The sequence below is a fragment of the Copadichromis virginalis genome, linkage group LG10 (genome assembly GCF_057382275.1).
Source record: "Copadichromis virginalis isolate Kocher_CV1m ecotype Utaka linkage group LG10, C_Virginalis_male_GT1.1, whole genome shotgun sequence".
NCBI lineage: Eukaryota > Metazoa > Chordata > Actinopteri > Cichliformes > Cichlidae > Copadichromis > Copadichromis virginalis.
Window position 1 is genome coordinate 35,195,625 of NC_140627.1, and position 18,045 is coordinate 35,213,669.

General features: G+C 48.2%; 3 protein-coding genes across 5 annotated transcripts in view; 1 reads left to right on the forward strand and 2 right to left on the reverse strand.

Annotated features, from left to right (window-relative positions):
- Positions 1 to 27: 27 nt before the first annotated feature.
- Positions 28 to 10,927, reverse strand: mat2b (methionine adenosyltransferase 2 non-catalytic beta subunit methionine). Of its 2 annotated transcripts, XM_085471274.1 has the most exons (8): positions 10,862 to 10,927; positions 9,549 to 9,738; positions 8,867 to 9,061; positions 3,729 to 3,843; positions 3,390 to 3,542; positions 3,115 to 3,311; positions 2,925 to 3,038; positions 28 to 1,070 (listed from the first exon to the last, which is right to left on the reverse strand). In XM_085471274.1, the coding sequence occupies exons 2-8, from the start codon at positions 9,681 to 9,683 to the stop codon at positions 897 to 899; spliced, it is 1,083 nt and encodes a 360-aa protein (XP_085327400.1). In that variant the 5' UTR covers positions 9,684 to 9,738; positions 10,862 to 10,927; the 3' UTR covers positions 28 to 896. The 2 variants fall into 2 exon arrangements, with proteins under 2 accessions (XP_085327400.1, XP_085327401.1); XM_085471275.1 differs by lacking the exons at positions 9,549 to 9,738; positions 10,862 to 10,927 and adding an exon at positions 10,501 to 10,563.
- Positions 9,965 to 18,045, forward strand: part of LOC146700996 (uncharacterized) — an 8,162-nt gene continuing 81 nt past the window's right edge. The window contains exons 1-5 of one of the 2 annotated variants that reach the window (XM_085471272.1): positions 9,965 to 10,073; positions 13,690 to 14,074; positions 14,166 to 14,264; positions 14,339 to 14,546; positions 16,023 to 18,045. The exon at positions 16,023 to 18,045 is cut by the window's right edge and continues 81 nt beyond it. In XM_085471272.1, coding sequence (XP_085327398.1) covers positions 13,700 to 14,074; positions 14,166 to 14,264; positions 14,339 to 14,546; positions 16,023 to 17,395 — 2,055 coding nt within the window. In that variant the 5' untranslated portion in view covers positions 9,965 to 10,073; positions 13,690 to 13,699 and the 3' untranslated portion in view covers positions 17,396 to 18,045. Of the gene's footprint in view, positions 10,074 to 11,185; positions 11,964 to 13,689; positions 14,075 to 14,165; positions 14,265 to 14,338; positions 14,547 to 16,022 lie in introns of those variants that run through there. The other variant, XM_085471271.1, reaches the window with a different exon arrangement.
- slc23a1 (solute carrier family 23 member 1) overlaps positions 17,487 to 18,045 on the reverse strand; it is a 7,884-nt gene continuing 7,325 nt past the window's right edge. The window contains exon 14 of the mRNA XM_085471273.1: positions 17,487 to 18,045. This exon is cut by the window's right edge and continues 816 nt beyond it. The gene's annotated coding sequence lies outside the window, so the exon portion shown is untranslated.

The following is an 18,045-nucleotide window of genomic DNA, read 5'->3' on the forward strand; positions in this document are numbered from 1 at the left end:
ATAACCTTCACAATGAAAGACTGAGGCTTGACAGTTTCACGTATTTAATGTTGAGGTGTCGTTTACAGCAGAAACACACACAATGTCCTGTCACAGCAGGACATTTACCGAGTCGGATTTAATCTGGGGTCGACTTCAAACTTCCTGATTAAACCTGAACTTCAAACATAAAAATCACCGGTATTTATTCAGGTCCCATACATACAGCAAAAACAATGTCCATATTAAACTAACAGAGACCAGGTTAAACTAAAGGAGTCCAGGTTAAACTAACAGAGACCAGGTTAAACTAAAGGAGTCCAGGTTAAACTAACAGAGTCCAGATTAAACTAACAGAGTCCAGATTAAACTAAAGGAGTCCAGGTTAAACTAAAGGAGTCCAGATTAAACTAACAGAGTCCAGATTAAACTAAAGGAGTCCAGGTTAAACTAAAGGAGTCCAGATTAAACTAACAGAGACCAGATTAAACTAACAGAGTCCAGATTAAACTAAAGGAGTCCAGATTAAACTAACAGAGACCAGGTTAAACTAACAGCGTCTGGACTAACCCAATAAATTCCAGATTAGAGTGAAGATTGGAGGTGGTGATATAATATGTAACATTTTGTTGTCAGAACACACTGAAGTGTAGTGTGAATCTTACAGAGCACACTCAGCTTGTTCACACTGATATAAAGTGAATCTATGCAAACACTGACACAAGACATGAACAATTAGGGATTAACAACACTCAACCCAGAACATTATTCTGACTGTAATCTGGTAACGTTCTGAGTATAATCTGGTGCAGGACTATGACCTGGTAATACTATCAGCAGTGCAGAGCTTGCAGACAGGACTTGGGGCACAAAGACTAAATAATCTGTACATCCGGCTCGCTGCTAATCCAGTCGTCTCAGTGGAAGACGGTCTGTCTCCAGCGTTTGTCGGGCGTGAACGGCCACAGACAGTCGATAATGGCGGAGGTGAAAGGTCGCGGTTCCACGCTCAGGTTCAGCAGCTCCAGACGACAACAGTTTAACTGACTGTTGATTGGACGAAGAGCCGACGCCGCCGGCTGCTCGGTCAGCTGCAAGAACACAGACAGGGTCGGGACCACAGGTGATACAGTTTGTTTATAATGAGTGCAAAGTCCTGCTGATTATGAAAAGATTCAAAACGAGCCACGCACCACGAAGCAGCTAACCTCAGGTTAACTCTGGCTTTCTGGACTACAAAGGTGGATCACTCTTACTGGGGTAAATCGCCATGGTAACCTATGCTATGAGCCAAACCTGCTCTGAAGATTAGAGATTATCAGGTATGACATCAACACCTATAGATCAATCAGATCCTCAGAAAACAGCATCGCCATTCCTGAAGCCCCTCAGAGCTCTGTGGGGAAAGGGGCGGGGTCTGTGTTTCCCCGATGAGCAGTAATGACAATGATAATAATAATAACCATAATAATATCAATAAAACTTTATCAGCTTTATTGCTCTATAAGCATCAGTGGAACACCTGCGCTGTACCTGCTGACCTCAGATCAGATTCGTGGACCGAGCCGATGTCTGAATCCTGTCTGTAAATGTGATCTTTACAAACAGCTGAGAGAATAAACTGAAATGGTCAGGAGGTCAGAGAGTAAACTTTTCTCTGATTGGCCACTTTCAGGACGATGTCCTGGAAACCGTGAAGGAAGCGCAGCTGCCGCTCCAGCAGCTCAGACTGAACCATGATGTGTTCACGTGCTGATGCGCCGCTGCTGCAAACACTCAGCAGGTGACACTCACAGGGATCGTTATCTGTGCCAAGCTGATTGATAATCGGCCAATCGGCATCATGTCGGGGTGAACCCAGATAACAGATCGACACCTCAGGTGTGCAGGCCCTCAGGTCATAACTTTACATCCTTGCGCAGGCAGGCGGGTTAAACTGGCTTTAACCAGTTTAACCTTAACGCCCACTCACATCCTGGGCCATCTGACCTCAGGAAATCACATGATAAGGTGGGGCCAGGTTTCACAATGAACACACCCGAAACTCTGGCTGATTGGGGCCCACACCCAGTTTCCCACCTTGGCTCAGGCGATTAGAGGATCATCAGGGGGTCCTTTTGTCCCTCTGTGGGGGGAAACTCCCACTAGGTTTATATCTGGGACTCTCCACCATTTGACCTTAGAACTGAAGAAGCTTCTCGGATGAGAGGTGAAACGTCTTCAAGCAACTTAAAGAAGTCCAGACGCTTTTCTTTTCAAGCTCCTTTGACTATGATGACCTGGATGACTGAGAACCTTCACAGACATAAACTGGCTTTACTTCATCTCCATTTAAGGCAGATGACCAATCAGAGCCCTGGCTGCTGTTCGTGGTCAGCTGGTTGTTGCACTGCTACGACCTCGAGAACATTAAACTCTGGTGACAAGCTGTAGAGCTGTGGTTGGGCTAAAACATACTGAGCGACAGAAAAACACGTCACTGCTTTACAGCCTGAGCTGTGTCAGGTACGAGGCGGCTCAGGTGTGGGACCACTTGCAGGTACGAGGCGGCTCAGGTGTGGGACCACTTACAGGTACGAGGCGGCTCAGGTGTGGGACCACTTACAGGTACGAGGCGGCTCAGGTGTGGGACCACTTACAGGTACGAGGCGGCTCAGGTGTGGGACCACTTGCAGGTACGAGGCGGCTCAGGTGTGGGACCACTTACAGGTATGAGGCGGCTCAGGTGTGGGACCACTTACAGGTACGAGGCGGCTTAGGTGTGCGACCACTTACAGGTACGAGGCGGCTCAGGTGTGCGACCACTTACAGGTACGAAGCAGCTCAGGTGTGGGACCACTTACAGGTATGAGGCGGCTCAGGTGTGGGACCACTTACAGGTACGAGGCGGCTCAGGTGTGCGACCACTTACAGGTATGAGGCGGCTCAGGTGTGTGACCACTTACAGGTATGAGGTGGCCGGACGGCAGGTTGAAGGCCTGAGCGATGGCGACCGCCATTTCATATTTAGTCATCTGCTCTTTCCCAGAGAAGTGAAAGATTCCTCTGATGGACGGGTCCTGACGGAAAAGCAGACGGCGGTGAGACGGGCAGAGCGAAGTCCACCTGATGCTCACCTGTCTCTCTGACGCTCACCTGTCGTGCTCTCTCAGACAGCTTCCTGCAGACGGCAGCGACGTCTCGGGCGTCAGTGGGGAATCTCTGCAAGACGTGATCCAGCGTGCAGCTCTCCTCTGACGCCTCCTGAACCTTCAGGTACAACGACGTCACCACGCTCTCCGTCACCGACTCCACCTCCCCAAACAGAACGGGCACCCGCAGTACCACCGCACCTGGCAGGGTCACGGGTCAAACAGGTGACTGACGGGCAGGCCAGAGACAGAAGACTCAGACAGGTGACTGAGACGTACCTGGACAGTGGCGCAGCGTCTCCCTCTCCCCCTCCAGTTTGCTCCGCCCATAAACGTTGAGCGGGTTTGGACTGTCGTCCTCACCGTACGGAGGATTCCTGCCGTCAAACACGTAGTCGGTGCTGATGTAGAGGAAGAGCGCCCCGCAGGTGGCTGCAGACACAGACGTTACCTGTTACGGAGGCGCGCTCACACAGAGCTGGACTGAAATCAAGGTGCGTGATGTGTGAAGGGGCGGGGCTCTGATGCGCACTACAGGAGCTCCACCCCCAAACCTTCTCGTGCCCCCACCTGTGTCAGGCCAAAGAATATCTGGTGATGGTGTGGTGGCTCACTGACCTGCCTCCTTGGCGAGCGTGCTCGTGGCGTGCACGTTCAGATTAACAGCTGCTTCCGTGTGTCTCTCCATAACATCTGGACGCCTCTCGGCCGCACAGTGGACGATCACATCAGGCTGAAACACACATTCAAAACAACTTTATTTAGTGACCATCAGCTTTACAGTAATGACGAGAGATGGACCGATCGATATTACGTATCAGTATCGGTCCCATACTGACCTAAATCACTGGATCGGATATCAGAGAGAAATAAAAAATGTAATCCGATCCATTAAACATCAAAAAAGCACCTCACCAAACCTGCGACACGGCGTAACTCGGCTCATAACCGTAGCACGTCGGAGGAGTGCGGTCACGTGATAGAGCGGCTGTGAGTATTTGTAGCCTCGCTAGCAATCCGGCATTTCATCTCCGAGGAAGTGATCCCAGAGAGAAGTGAAGCAAGTGTGTAAGTTCGTCTCTGAATGTTTGTAAAGCGTTCCAGCGTTAAGCTTAACAACCGATATATGGAGCGACTGCCTCTCTCTCTCGCTCTCCTGCTGCTGCTTCAATGTGAAACTGATCAATGATCAGCTGATCGGCTTTTCTGTCGCGAGTCTTGTTTGTTTGTTTGTTTTTGGCCCACTTTGCAGCAGAAAGAGGAAACCAGCGGCTGAACAACAGCAGCGCGTTTAAGCTCGATCAGCTGTTGTTAGAATGTATTTAATATTACTTTCTACTCCAGGATCTTTTTCTACGTAGCTGACGGCTGTAACTGTGCAGGGGCGGATCTAGCAAAGTTTAGCCAGGGGGGCCGATAGGGCATTAACAGGGAAAAGGGGGCACAAAGACATACTTTTCTTTCTTATTCTCATTTAAAATGTCGAGCTTTTAATAAATAATTATCTGACTTTTATACCCAAAGTTTTAATCTGATGTCAAATGTATAGAAGTCAATTACTGTATATAGTAACTATTAAGTCTAATATACCCTAGTAAGCTATAGTACTTTTTCCTTTGGGAACCATCTGTGCAGTTCTGTTGAAGAAAGATGTTGAATCTATTTAATTATTCTTGAAAAATAATTTATTTCTGTGCATTTTTTTCACACTGCATCAAATTAAAGTTGATTACATCGATTAAGCATCATGAGGTGGAGGGTGGGGGGTGGTTCCCTATTTTTTGGGGGGTTTTTGCTGGGAGTTTGCAGCCCTATTGGTTAGGCTGCTTACTCTTTAAAATACCAGAATAGGGAGGATGGAGCAGGTTTAAGTTCATTAGATTGATCAGTTTTGCTGATCTATGACATGTTTTGGGTGCAGTGTGTTTTTTACACACAGGTGTAACAGAATAGCTTCAGTGTTTTTTAACTTGAGTTTGAACTTATACAAAATGCAGCAAGATATTAAAAAAACTATTTTATTGATTAAAACACATCGGATTCATATCGGTATCGGACATAAGAAAGTGGTATCGTGCCGTCTCTAGTGATGCCAGAACATACCATTACAAACAGCCTGAACCCTGTCAGCTGACTCACAGGTGAGTCGTGTCCGTCCTTCAGCAGCTGCACCTGCTCGCTCACAGCCTCTGACCAACCATAAACCCGATCAGTATCCTGGTAACCGCTCGGCCCGCTGCCTGTACGAGACGGTCCTGAGTGTTGTCTGTGCTCAGCTCAGAGTACCCGCCCCTGGAGTCCCCGGGTGCAGCGCTCCCACGCTGATGTGGGCAAAGATGGGGGAGGGTCCCCCAGTGGGACGATCATTTACCCACTACTGACCCTGTGACCCATAACACGAGCCAAGGTGTGAAGAAGGTGTAGGTCATTGTGAGACCTAGCCCCACCCTATCATGTGACTTGCTGAGGTCATATGACCAGGATGTGAGTGGGCGTTAAGGCGTCTGGGAAGGATGTCAGACTGGACTACAGATGGCGGACAGTGTCATAAGCCCCGCCCTCTGTCCAAAGAGGGTTGTTCACAGTGGAGATAGACGCTTCTTTCACTCCTCTGTCTTCTCTGTCCAACATGTGCACATTGGGATCCTTAAAGAGTGAACTTTGACCTTTAGATGCAGATGTACAGCTGAGTCCCGTGGAGAGCACAGAGTGAGGGTTGGGGATGTTACCATCCCACAGACACAGTGTCCAGGGAAGCAGAGGAACATGTGAGTGGTTATCCCAGCTGGACCTGGGACTCCCCGACACACTGAGCGTTTATATCCTACCACACAGAGAGAGTTTGGACCTCACCAGGATGTCCAGCTAAATGTTGTCATTTGTCAAACATGCAGTAAAACTACTGCAGCCAAAGGCAGAAGTACTTCCAGTTTATTCCACCAGCTGATAATCATCCAGTGTAAGGTGAAGAGTGTTTTCAACTCAGTGTGTGAACGTCTCCACACACACCAAAGGACACGTTAGGGCTGTGCGATATGACCACAATCTCATCTCCCGATATCAGACATCTATCGCCCCGGTAACGATATAAATCACAAAAATGTAACGTTTTCTGTAAATTCTGTGAATCTCGGGCAGCTCGACCTGTGTGAAGTGTTTCCACTTCACACTGTTTCCTGTGCGTCGTGTAGCTGGAGTCGAGTGTTTTAACGATGCATGAAACGATACATTTTTAGACATCAGTTGTAACGGCGCCGTTTTCTTTGTGAGTATTTATTACACGGCGTGCTGCGGGGAAAAGCCTGCTCTAACGTTTGAGTCTAAGGTTTATCTTTTAGCACCTGGCGTCTTTTTTACTTCTCATCCGTAAATAATCTGCATCTTTCACGTGATTCAGTTTATTTTGAAAAGTCTCAACAGGATCTTGAGCTTTATTGTGAAAGGTTTATGTGGAACATAAACAAGCGGACACGCGATGGTGTTACCGTCGCTGTTACTAACGACAACGCATAAAAACAGGCACTTGTCCATCTGTAGTGTGGTTATATTACATATAAGAGAAAGAGAGAACTTAAACGAATATAGCCACTACAGTGACACCAGAACCATGAAAAAATATTGCTGTAAACAGTTTATTTTGCGACACCACGAAACAAACGATAGCGTGATAGGAAACAATAGACGTTTTTATATCGTCATCCGATATATATGGTTACATCGAACAGCCCTAGGACACGTCACTGCCCTCTGTCACCGATTCTCTGCATAATTTTATGGACAGATTTCTGGGTGTAGCTGCCGGTGTCAGGACTAAAGTCTCTGCTTCTCACAGTCGATGTGGTTCTGCTGGCTCCAACTCACAGTTTCACAGCACAGTGTGAACGAGAGTCAGCACCTCCAAGTCTGAGGCCACGGACCCACTCTGAGCGCCCACTCTGAGCGCCCACTCCGGGTCAGGGACGAGCTACTAGGTGGAGGGGTTTAAGTATGTTGAGGCGTTGATCACAAGCGAGGGGAGATCGCCAGACGGATTGCCGCTGCAGTGATGCGAGCACTGTCCCGGACCGTCGTGGTTAAGAGAGAGTGTGAAACCGCTCAATCTACGTCCCTACCCTCAGCTATGGTGACGAGGCGTGGGCGGGGACCGAAAGAACGCGATTGCAGATACAAGCGGCAGAAATGAGCTTCCTTATGGGCTCAAACTGGGCTCAGACATATTCTGTAAATCAAATGAGTCGCTGTGAACTGAGATTGTATCTTGTAAATCTTGTAAACCAAAATATCTGAAAATGTTACGCTTGTGCATCTACAGATGAGAATCTGTGTGTTTTTAAAAACATTTACAGAGGTTACAAATAGTTTTTGTTAAGGTCTTCTAACAGATACAAAGCACAAAACTACGGTGAAACTGCGCTCAGCTTCCTGGCTGTGTGCGTTGCAAGTGACCAGTACGACTTCTGACCCAGTTTTTTTTCTTTCAGCTGACTGGATTGTTACATTTGTGACCAATCAGAGAACAGATGGTTTCAATGTCGGTGGGGTGCTTTACCGAGCTTCAGGTCCTGGGAGGGTGATGCAGTTTTAAGCTGGAGGATCTCTATATGAATGTCCCATAGGGCTCCCCGGGAGCTGCCGGAAGGATAAAGTTGTGCTATACCAGAAACACCATCATCCTTCAGAAGGATAGGCGTGACCAAAAAGCACCACACGCCCCTAGCTGGTCGCATGCACATTCGCACCTCGAAGCACGTCCAAAGCAAACTGGTCGCGCTTTAAAATACTCAATTTTGACGCGTGTGAAGCGGAAATGTGGGAGGAAGTAGTGCCAGACGGTATGTTTGCAAGACGGCAGCTGTCGAGCGTTTGAAGAGAGCAGAGCAGTGGCGAAAAGGACGCTTTACACATCAGTCACTACAGCGACTTGACGCTGGAGTTCAGATTTTTCCAACTCAAGTGGGAGACACGATTAGCGCGAATGCACAACATGCAACACACAAACTGCAGCGCACATTTTACCTCGCGCTTCCAACGCATCAGTCGCACTACTTGGTTGTGCAAATCAGGCAGAAAAGTGCTTTCGTGACGCAAATCTGCTTCTGAAGTTTCGCGGGACCCCCAGTCGCGCTTCATCGCGCTCCTCTTTACACGTGAACCTGAAGCTCCGGTCGCGTCTATCGCGTTCGGTGTGAACGCACCCTTAGAGACAGGGTGAGGAGTTCCTACATGTCCCACTCAGAGGAGGCCCGGGGCAGACCCAGGACACGCCGGAGGAGGTGGTGGAGGGGACGGAGGTGTGGGCTTCTCTGCTGAGGCTGCTGCCCCCGCGACCCGGCCCAGCAGAACAACATGGATGGATCCACTCCTGTATCTGTTTGCCCAAGCACCTGAGAAGGGGTGTGGCCCCACCTCGCCGTCCCCCCAGCAGCAGCAGCCAGGTGCTTGTTCTCCCCGACTCCACCAGGTGAGCTCTCAGAGTGATGAGCTCTGATACTTGGTGAGCTCGCATGTGGAGCTGGTTTCCATGGTGACCGTGAAGGTCAAACACACAGGTGATGAGGGACCCCCTCTGTCACCGTGTCACATTCGACAGGTGACTCGATCCATCTGTGGGGGCGGGGTTAATGCTCAGGAAAGTCTCCTAGGTGGACTCTGACCTAGAGGCTCTTGTGAGGTCACTAATAAGGTCAACGAACCACATGGAGTCGGAGTACTGTTGTCGAAGTACTCTGTACGAATACACAGCTTGCATGCAGTACCTTGTATTCGTGTAGCAGTCCTCTGACGGCGTCCTCGTCTGTGAGGTCACAGCGCAGAAGGCGGAGCCTGGCTCTCCTGTATCCCGTCCCAGTGACGGTCCATCCGGCGCTGTGAAACTCTCGGCACACCGCTCGCCCCAGGAGGCCTGTTGCCCCGGTAACCAGGACGCGTGGCGCCCCCACCAGCAACTCCTCCTGAGTACATAAGAGTACACACATCAGTACTACAGTTAGTATTACAGAGGACTATAGTTAGTACTATAGAAAGACAGTACTGTACTTAGTACTACACACAATACTACAAGTTGTACCAGAGTCAGTAATACAGACAGTACTACAGACTAGGGCGGGGTGATGTATCGCGGGTTTTCCACGTACGATGGTTAACGTGGCTTTATCGTAACCATAGAGTATGGGTTACCATGGCAACAATAATCTGTCTGCATGCAATTGAGAGTTTTTCTCTCCCACACTCTGTGAATGCGTCACTGACCCCCCTCCCAAGCTGAAACTGTGCAGCTGATGGTTCAAACATTTAAATTCTTTCTGACTTCCTGTATCAAAGTAGAACAAACACAGAGGTGGACCAACGTTAGAACGTGTGGCGATACAGATCACGTCTCTGATGTCGCTCCAAAACATGGTCATATTAGATTTCCTCATGTCGCCCAGCCCTACTGACAGGGTGAGGCTGCTGTGGCCAGTCGGGGGGTGTAGCCGCCACTGGTGGTGTAGCCTCAAAACAGGTGAAGAGGTTTGGCTCTTCTGCCGGTGTGTCGTCACCCTCAGCAGCTCTGAGTCTTCTGATCGGGGACATGTTGGACACCTTAGCACACCTGCCTGCTGCTGCTGCTCAGGTTGGCTGAGCCGTGCTGTAAAGAGAAGAGGGCAGAGGAACACCACGCTACCAAGTGTCCAAGGGCTGAATTAGCATTAGCATCCGGTGGAATGTAAGGGTAAGGGTTAGCCATCCTGCATACGGTGAACACACAGGAGGTAGATGGGCCTGCGTCTGACCGTCGTACACGTGAGGTCTGGGGAGCAGTGACTGTCTACAGCTGTTATCACGCACATACAGTTGGCACGGTAACACTTCCACGTTACCTGAGGCCAACACGAGACCAGCAACAAGCACGCCAAGCAAGAGCTACCAAATGAAACCGCTGAGATGGACTTGTTACGTTTTAATAATAAGAGAACATCTTTGGTAAGAACATGGTTGTGTGTCTGGACTCTAACTGCAGGGTGTGGCACAGGTCAGCACTTGTGACATCACTCATGACATCACTCGTGATTACAGACTTAGTTTTACACTTTTATCCCCTCGTTTGGGAACATCAGTACTACAGACTGCACTACAGTTAGGAGAGTACTGCAGTTAGTACTTCATACCGTAGTACAGTGAGTATTACAGTACTATAGGGAGTACTACAGTCGGGTATAAACATACCTCTGCCAGTATACCAGAGTGACACACCTGAGCAGACCCCTCCCCCTGCACGCGCAGACCCAGATCAGTTCCTTTAATCAGTATGTTTATTTTATAAATAAAGTTTTACTGCAGTATTTAAGTAGTATTTGAATTCTGGGAGCCGTTAGCAGTTAGCATTTAGCTGCTGACAGGTGAGCTTTACCTGAACAAGCTGCACGCGCCCCGGACTGAACAGAATCCTTAGTTCTGCGCCTGCGCAGCTCATCTCTGATTGAATATGTGCACTGGATCAGTTATTGATCAGGTACCTATCACTCGGAGCCTCGCGGATTTTCTGATGCGCACTTTCTGTCTCGGTCACTTCCGGACTGATCAGCTGTTTGCCGTAAAGCAGCTGTCGCGCTGCCACTAGCGGTTAGCATACAGGCTAACAGGCTTTTCTTTAGCTTCGGTGACCCAAGTCAGAGTCCTGATCCTCGCCAACGGGTCGGAACCGTCCCGGGAGCGGCTCTAACGGCGTCAGCATCACAGCTGAGCGAGAAAGACTCAAAGGCAGAGCTCACCTGCGAGCACGCGGACCCAGAACCGGGCATCGGACAGACCGAACCAGCACGGACCGAACCAGCACGGACCGAACCACGGACCAACGAAACCCACACAAGGATCAGGAAACTCCCCGGAGTCACAGCCCGGTGCTGCTCCGCTGCTTCTTCTTCTTTGTGAGCGGCTCACACAAACGTCGATTTGTGGCTCTACCACCGCCACGCGGTGCGGAGTGTGACCGAAATCAGACTCGGGGTCAGGCTCTGACGAGAGCTCTTGAATTGTTAATTAAACCAGTTTGTTTCTAAGTGAACAGATTCAGGTTTGACTGCTTTCATGGCCGGCGGGGGCAGACCGATCCCCGGCCTGCAGCCACGTCGTTCCTACTGACAGAACGACGAGTAAAAATCTCATTAATCATCAAAATCTGCACGGATATAGGTCCTTTTAACCTGATTAGCATAAACATATTTCAGTAAAATAATTCTAATTAGGGGAAGTGCCACTGCTTTCATCAGCCTGTTCTAAACTGTAGGATCACAGTGGAGACCAGAGTCTGCACAGTGTAACACACCATCAAAGGATTCATGAACTGCACAAAAGCCTTTGGAGAACAGTCTTCACATGCACAGGTTCACTCTGCTGTGTGGGTTGTTGTGTGACCCCCCGGGTCAGAGCCGGTGCACAGAGCTGCAGCCTCGTCTGTCACTCACCTCCTGAAATAGAAACCTGCAGCCCGACACCGCCCCGCTCTCTCTGTTTATCTCTCGCTCTCTCTGCAGCCTGTCAGCAACACTCCCACAGGTGCTGTGGGTCGCCCCACACTGAGCTGGTGTTCACATCAAACTCACCCGCTGCTCCAAAACTTTCTCTCAGCCACATTTCTGAGTCTGAAAACTTTGAAAATTTCATTTAATTGGATTTAAACTGAGAGCCTGAACACTGCTCCTGGACCAGGAACACACCCTTCGGCTTTAACCCGAGCCAGGACCAGGACCAGAACCAGGACTAGGCTCTCCCGGAGAAGTCCGAACTAAGTTTGACCTTGAATGTTTGACAGCAGGACATGATCCTGATTCTGGTCCCGGTGCTGTCGGTAGTTTAACGCTAAGCTGATTTCAGGTAAGGACATGCTAACACTCACTTATTGGGTTATTATTCATGACTGAACCTGATTTCTTCCTCTAAATATTTGGCACTTGTTCCAGCTGTAAGTGTAAAACAGTTTTCAGCTGTAAAATTTAAATCATTGATGTTTCAGCTTCATCATTCAGGTAAACGCACGCATCATCAGTGCAGAGCTTCACTCTGCTTCTCTCTGCAAATCAGATAAATGATGATCAGCATACAGCATCACAGGTTACATTTTAAAGCCACGTTTCCATTTTACCTGCAGTTATTACTCAGATCTGCCAGTTTCAGTAAGGTTCTTGATCCCTCTTTACGTTATACTTCATACGTCATACTCTTATCCTTAATGATAAGAAAACCGAAATTATGATTTTTGGTAGTAATGCCCTTCGTGCCAAACTTCGGGATGCCTTTGGTTTTCTCACTAGTTCTTTCGCTGACACTGTCAGGAATCTGTGTGTCTTATTTGACAGCTCATTTAAACTTGATAAACAAGTGTCTGCTGTTGTCAGATCCAGTTTTTACCAGCTTCGCCTTATTTCTAAGGCCAGGCACTATATCCCGTATAAAGACCTAGAAAAGCTCATCCACGCCTTTGTAACGTCAAGGCTAGATTACTGTAATTCACTTTATTGTGGTCTCCACTCTTCCCTTTTACATAGATTACAGACAGTTCAGAATGCTGCAGCACGCATTCTAACTAAAACCAAGAAGTTTGCCCACATTACTCCTGTCCTTGCTGATCTGCACTGGTTGCCTGTCAAATATCGTATTCAATTTAAAATTTTGTTGTTTACTTTTAAAATTACCAATAACACTGCACCAAGCTATCTTAAGGAACTTTTAAACCCATATGCTCCTGCTAGGGCTTTAAGGTCATCCTCACAGTTACTGTTGGTTCAGCCCAGATCTCGACTGAAATCTAGAGGTGATCGATCGTTTGCTCTAGTTGCACTGGAGCTGTGGAACAATCTCCCGATTGGCATCCGAGCGTCTGATTCTATTCATTCTTTTAGATCACGGCTAAAAACATATCTTTTTAAACTTGCCTTTTCTACCAGTTAAATGCTGGCTTGCTTGCAGTGACCTATTGACCTATTGTATTAAATTCTCTGCTATCTTTCCATTACTGGTGTCTTTTATCATGGTGGTACAGTCTTACCTCGCTATAACCTATGTGCTGCAGTTTACTCTTATTGGTGGCTTTTATCTGTGAACATAATCCGTTACTTTTATGTATTTGATGTTAATGTGTGAACTGTTTTATTTTTTATTGTTTTATGTAAAGCACTTTGGTATGCCCAAGGCTTTTAAATGTGCTCTATAAATAAAGATTGTTGTTGTTGTTGTTAATCGAATCGCCGCAGTGTGACAGCGAGCTGATAAAGGGAAGCACTGCGTACCTGTCCCAGCCTTCCTCAGACGGCAGGTATCACGTGTTCGGCCGGCCTCTGTACGTCTGCCTGATTGTCTGAATCACCTCTGAACCCCAGCTCTGGAGGAACTATCACAGGGCAGGACGGCTTTAGTTTAATAATGACCCGAGCAGCCGGGTCCGCTTCATGGATTTAAGATTGAGGGTTTTCCCTGGATGGCGATCGTGGATCAGTAGAACTGAGTGGGATTAAATCATGGAGCACCGTGGACTCAGTGGGAAATCATCATTTCATTCAAACTGCTTCATTAATGTCTCCATGTTTGTTTGTGCGTCCTCCAGAGACACAATCATGAGCGGCCACGAGGACACAGCAAAAAGAGAAAGAGGGCGGGGCATCTTCCTCAGCGCTCACCGCTGCCCTGAAGTCGACGTGCTGCCTCATCAAACTGCTGAGGCACAAATCCTTCCACGCTGTTCTCCAGTTCCTGCAGACAAGAGCTCTGAGTTCACCTGCACAGGTGAGAGCGAGCCAGATTACCTGGACTTCTGCTCCACCCATCGCTCCGAGGTAGATGAGGAAGAGGAAGACGAAGGGAGTGTCAGCGACTGGTCGGAGGAAGATCTCTCACTCCACTTCTCTCCCTCTGTCCTCATCCAATCAGACGATGAAACGTCTGATCCAGAGAGTGGCTTTGAGTGTGTTGACATCACCATAGAGACACAGGTGAGCGATCATCATCATCAGCTGGTTAGATGAACGTACGTGTGGGGCCTAGTTTCATCTTTACCAGCAGCGTTTGTTTCCTGTCGTCCAGGTGAAAGGTCAGGATGCGGAGGGGCTAAAGATGGTGCCTAAACGGCAGATTCACCTGAAGAAGAAGAAGAAGAAGGACGGCGAGGATGGCGCTGAACAGGTAAACACTGATAAACTACAGGTATGTCTTCTGCCAGTTTAACTGTTTGCTCACCTGTTGGTCTACCTGTCCAGGTGATACTGAAGGATGTTCCTGCTGAGGGCAGAGGAATTAACAATAATACGTCAGCTAATGAGCTGCTGTGTCCCACTACTCGATCACGGCCTGAACTGTTACTACGGCAACACAGTATGCCCACCTCCTTTCACGCCACCTCAAATACTAGCAGTGATGCTGAGAGCTACGGGGTCTACAAGGGCCTGATTGCAGGGGCTGGCCAAGGTAACAGCACGTCTACCTGTCAACAAGCTCCCTGTTTCTGTCAGTAAGGACCGCCCACCCGCCACCCTGGGGGGCACTGAAAAAATAAACTGTTATTGATCATATTCACTGGTTCAGGTTATCAGTTTGGACAAAAGCAGAGAGGGATGATCACAGGATCCTTTCCATGATGAAGAGAAACTAGTTTGTATCCACCAATCAGATCCCTGAACAGAGGGAGGCATGTATTTAATCAGGAAGTGACAGGAAGTAAACACTCCCACTCAGCTGATTTGTGTCATTAGCTAACGGCATGCTGGCTTCGGTTGGCGAACGCAGAAAGCAAAAACAGCCCCGATGCTGAAATGTTGGGACACTGTGTGAAATGCAACAACTTACAAATCTCATTAACACACATTTTATACACAAAAGAACAAAAAATAAACACTCAGCTGTGTAGACTCCAGCAGAGTGGAGATGTCTTTGTACCCGACCATGTCTGACCTGATAAGCTCTGAAATCTCTGACTGTCTCTGTTTAGTGCGCCTTACTCTTCCAGCCTTTGTTGCTCCATCCCAACTTTTTTGGAACTGGGGTTGTAGTTCGCACATGAAATACGAGGGGGGGCAGGGGGGCGCTTTCTTTGCTGAGCTGTGCACTGATTACACACATCTGAATAGACTCAAGCTGATACCACGCTGGTGTGATTGCTGTGCCGTGGGTTGCCATAGCAGAGAGGCCTGAGTGTCAAATAACAGTCTCACACACTGCTACATAGTTCCCTGCAAACTGCAGAAAATCTCAGAAACTAGAACTTAGCTCGAACCCGTTGGTCCTCCAACCTAACCCTAACCTCAGAAGAAAACCTCTAAGAAAATAATTTAATATTCTGATTTTCAGTGGATAAAACTTCAATCACCGGGTAGCACAGCATGATATTGGATCACAGCCCGTCAGACTTCACGACTTCCACACTACAACTAAATGTGGTGTTTCCAGAGTGTCTGACTGTGTCTAACGAGAGCTTTCCTTTCGCATCAGTCCTTTATTTATGCAGGTAAAAGTCTCATTGAGACTACAGTCTCGTTTTCAAGTACAGACATGAAGTCATGGCCTTGAGTTAAATGATGGTAGGATATGATTTACAAGGATTTTTGCATGATTGAGATCCCTGATTCACAATAGACGCGACACGTGCTTCACTGAGGATGCAGCTCAAAGTTTGTGTTCTGCCTGTACTGCATCATTGTCGGGGTCTTCATGAGTATACATGCCCGCTCCCTGACGTTCTGCATTTCTATTGGTTGCATGAAGAAAACAGTTAATGTGCGCCGCAAGCCATGAAAACCAAAGCTTCAAATGCTGCCTCAACATGTCTGTCGAAGAGGTGCAACTCTACTACTGAGTATTATTATTATTAATACACGTCTTTGTTTTTGTTCTATTGATGATGAAAGACGAAGAATCTGAGTTTGATGAAGTTTCTGATGGTTTCAGGGCTCCTGATTGGAGGAAACTCTCAGCGTCTTCAGAAGTCGTTCTCTCTGGATGAAACCAAAACAAAGATGGCATCCTGCCTCATTAAGAACGTGCTGTCGAAAAAGATGCAGGTGGAACAGAAAAACCTGAAGAAGAACGCGGAGGTATCACCTGTCCTGCCTCTGGGTCATCAGACAGGAGGAGGCGGGGTCAGAGCTCCGGTTCACGTGGTGAGAGACGTGAGGAGTTTAGTTAAACACTCATACGGCCACTCATTCACCACATCAGCCGCGTCACAGGACAACAAGTCAACAAGCTGCAAAGCAGTTGGCCAAGAGGATAGCCCTATGCCCACTTACCAGCAGGCTGTGGGGGTCAAAGGTCACTTCTCCAAGGTTGCTGTGTCTTTCAGCCAATCACAAGACAAGAAGCAAAGTAAATCATCCAGACAGCCGATGGCACAGCAGAGACGAGGAAGTGAGCCAATTATCAGCAAAGGTTTAGACCACTTAGACCCACCCACTTTGAAGCCCAACCCATCAGCGAGAGCTGTGACTCCACCTTCCCACCAGGGCACCTGGCCACTGCTCGGTGCTCAGGAACAGAGCTCCATCCTGGGTGTGTCCTCTCCGTCTGCCCCTGGCTCCTCCCAGCACCTCCTGCAGATCCCCTTCCCCAGCAGCCTGCACCCTCACCTGGGGAAGGCTGGCTATGTCCACACCCCTTTGAGCTACATCCAGACCCAGCAGTCCACACCTGGTGCAAGCATCCACCTGCCCTTTAGGTCCGAGGAGTTCCCGAACCGGCAAACTGGAAACTTTTCTGAACAAGTGGACCTGACCAAAACACAACGAGAGCGAGAGGGTCAGAGCGGGACAGCAACGCTTCCGAGCCAGAACCAACAAGAGCTTCAGCAGCAGCGCCTGCATCCACAGCCGATTCTGTGCAGCGTTCCCAGTCTCTTACCTGCACAGGTATCTGGGGACTTCCTTGTCGATGTGTTGGGCTCTGCTGCAGCACCTGGACCCTTCTTCAGAGTTCCCGCCCCCTGTCAACTGATGTTAGACCCTAAAAGTGGGCGGTTCTTCTATGCTGACACGTCCCTGCAGCATCAGAGGAAGATGCTCCTGGATCCAGAAACTGGACAGTTCTTCCAGGTGTTCTTACCTCCAGCTGGCTCAGCCTCCAATGCTGCCATGTTCCCAGTGACCTGTGCTAACCCCGCCCCCACTGTGATCCAGGTGGGCGCCACTAACCCCATGTTGCTCTCGGTGATGCCATTCCAGCGAGCAGTGGGCGTGTCCTCATTTTGTGGCCTTCCTGTCACTGTGATGGCGTCAAACCAACAGCGCAGCGATGACATCACGCACACTTTGCCTGGTCGTCACTGATCATCGATCACTGCTTTGATATTGATTTGTATTTGTTTGCACTCTGTGACATCACATGTTTGAGTTTTGTACTTTTCATCACAAACACGCGATCAGCAAAAACATTTATTGATTATTGATCAAAACATTGGAAAAAGAAAAAAAACATTTAATTCACTCAAAGAAAACAAAACACACCAATACTGGAGACAAACTGGGACTTGTACTGGGAACCAGTCAGTCCGACTGCTTATGTTAAAAACACAAACTTAATATCGATTAATTCATACTGATTAATACTGACCTGTATTGATTTAATATTGATCAACATGTTTTTAAAGCATATGTGATTTTCTCACTGCACTCTCTCAGATTGTTTTTATGCAATGGCACAATTTTTTATGGGACAGCCAATGCTGAAGCTCACCTGTAATGTTCTGAATCAGATTTTAACCCAGCCCTCCATCTTTGACCCTCTAAACACGAGTGACACCACGAGTGAAAGTGTACACTAAAGATATGGAGTCATGATTAAAGTCATGTAACTAAAGATACTGCAATCGGAAACCTGTTGAAGTCACGTGACCTCCTCAGGGGGACTTTATTTTGAACATATGTGTATCTAATTAACTTTATTCTGATTTTGTGATCTGATGTATCTGAAAAGCGTT

What these genes read in the sequence shown, in the direction of transcription:
- mat2b (XM_085471274.1), bottom strand. Translation starts at nt 9,683, where the DNA reads ATGTCCCCGATCAGAAGACTCAGAGCTGCTGAGGGTGACGACACACCG. An exon ending in CACGCTCGCCAAGGAGGCAG is followed by an intron (nt 3,543 to 3,728) that starts GTCAGTGAGCCA and finishes CTGTGTCTGCAG; the next exon opens with CCACCTGCGGGGCGCTCTTC. An exon ending in GACGCTGCGCCACTGTCCAG is followed by an intron (nt 3,312 to 3,389) that starts GTACGTCTCAGT and finishes TGACCCTGCCAG; the next exon opens with GTGCGGTGGTACTGCGGGTG.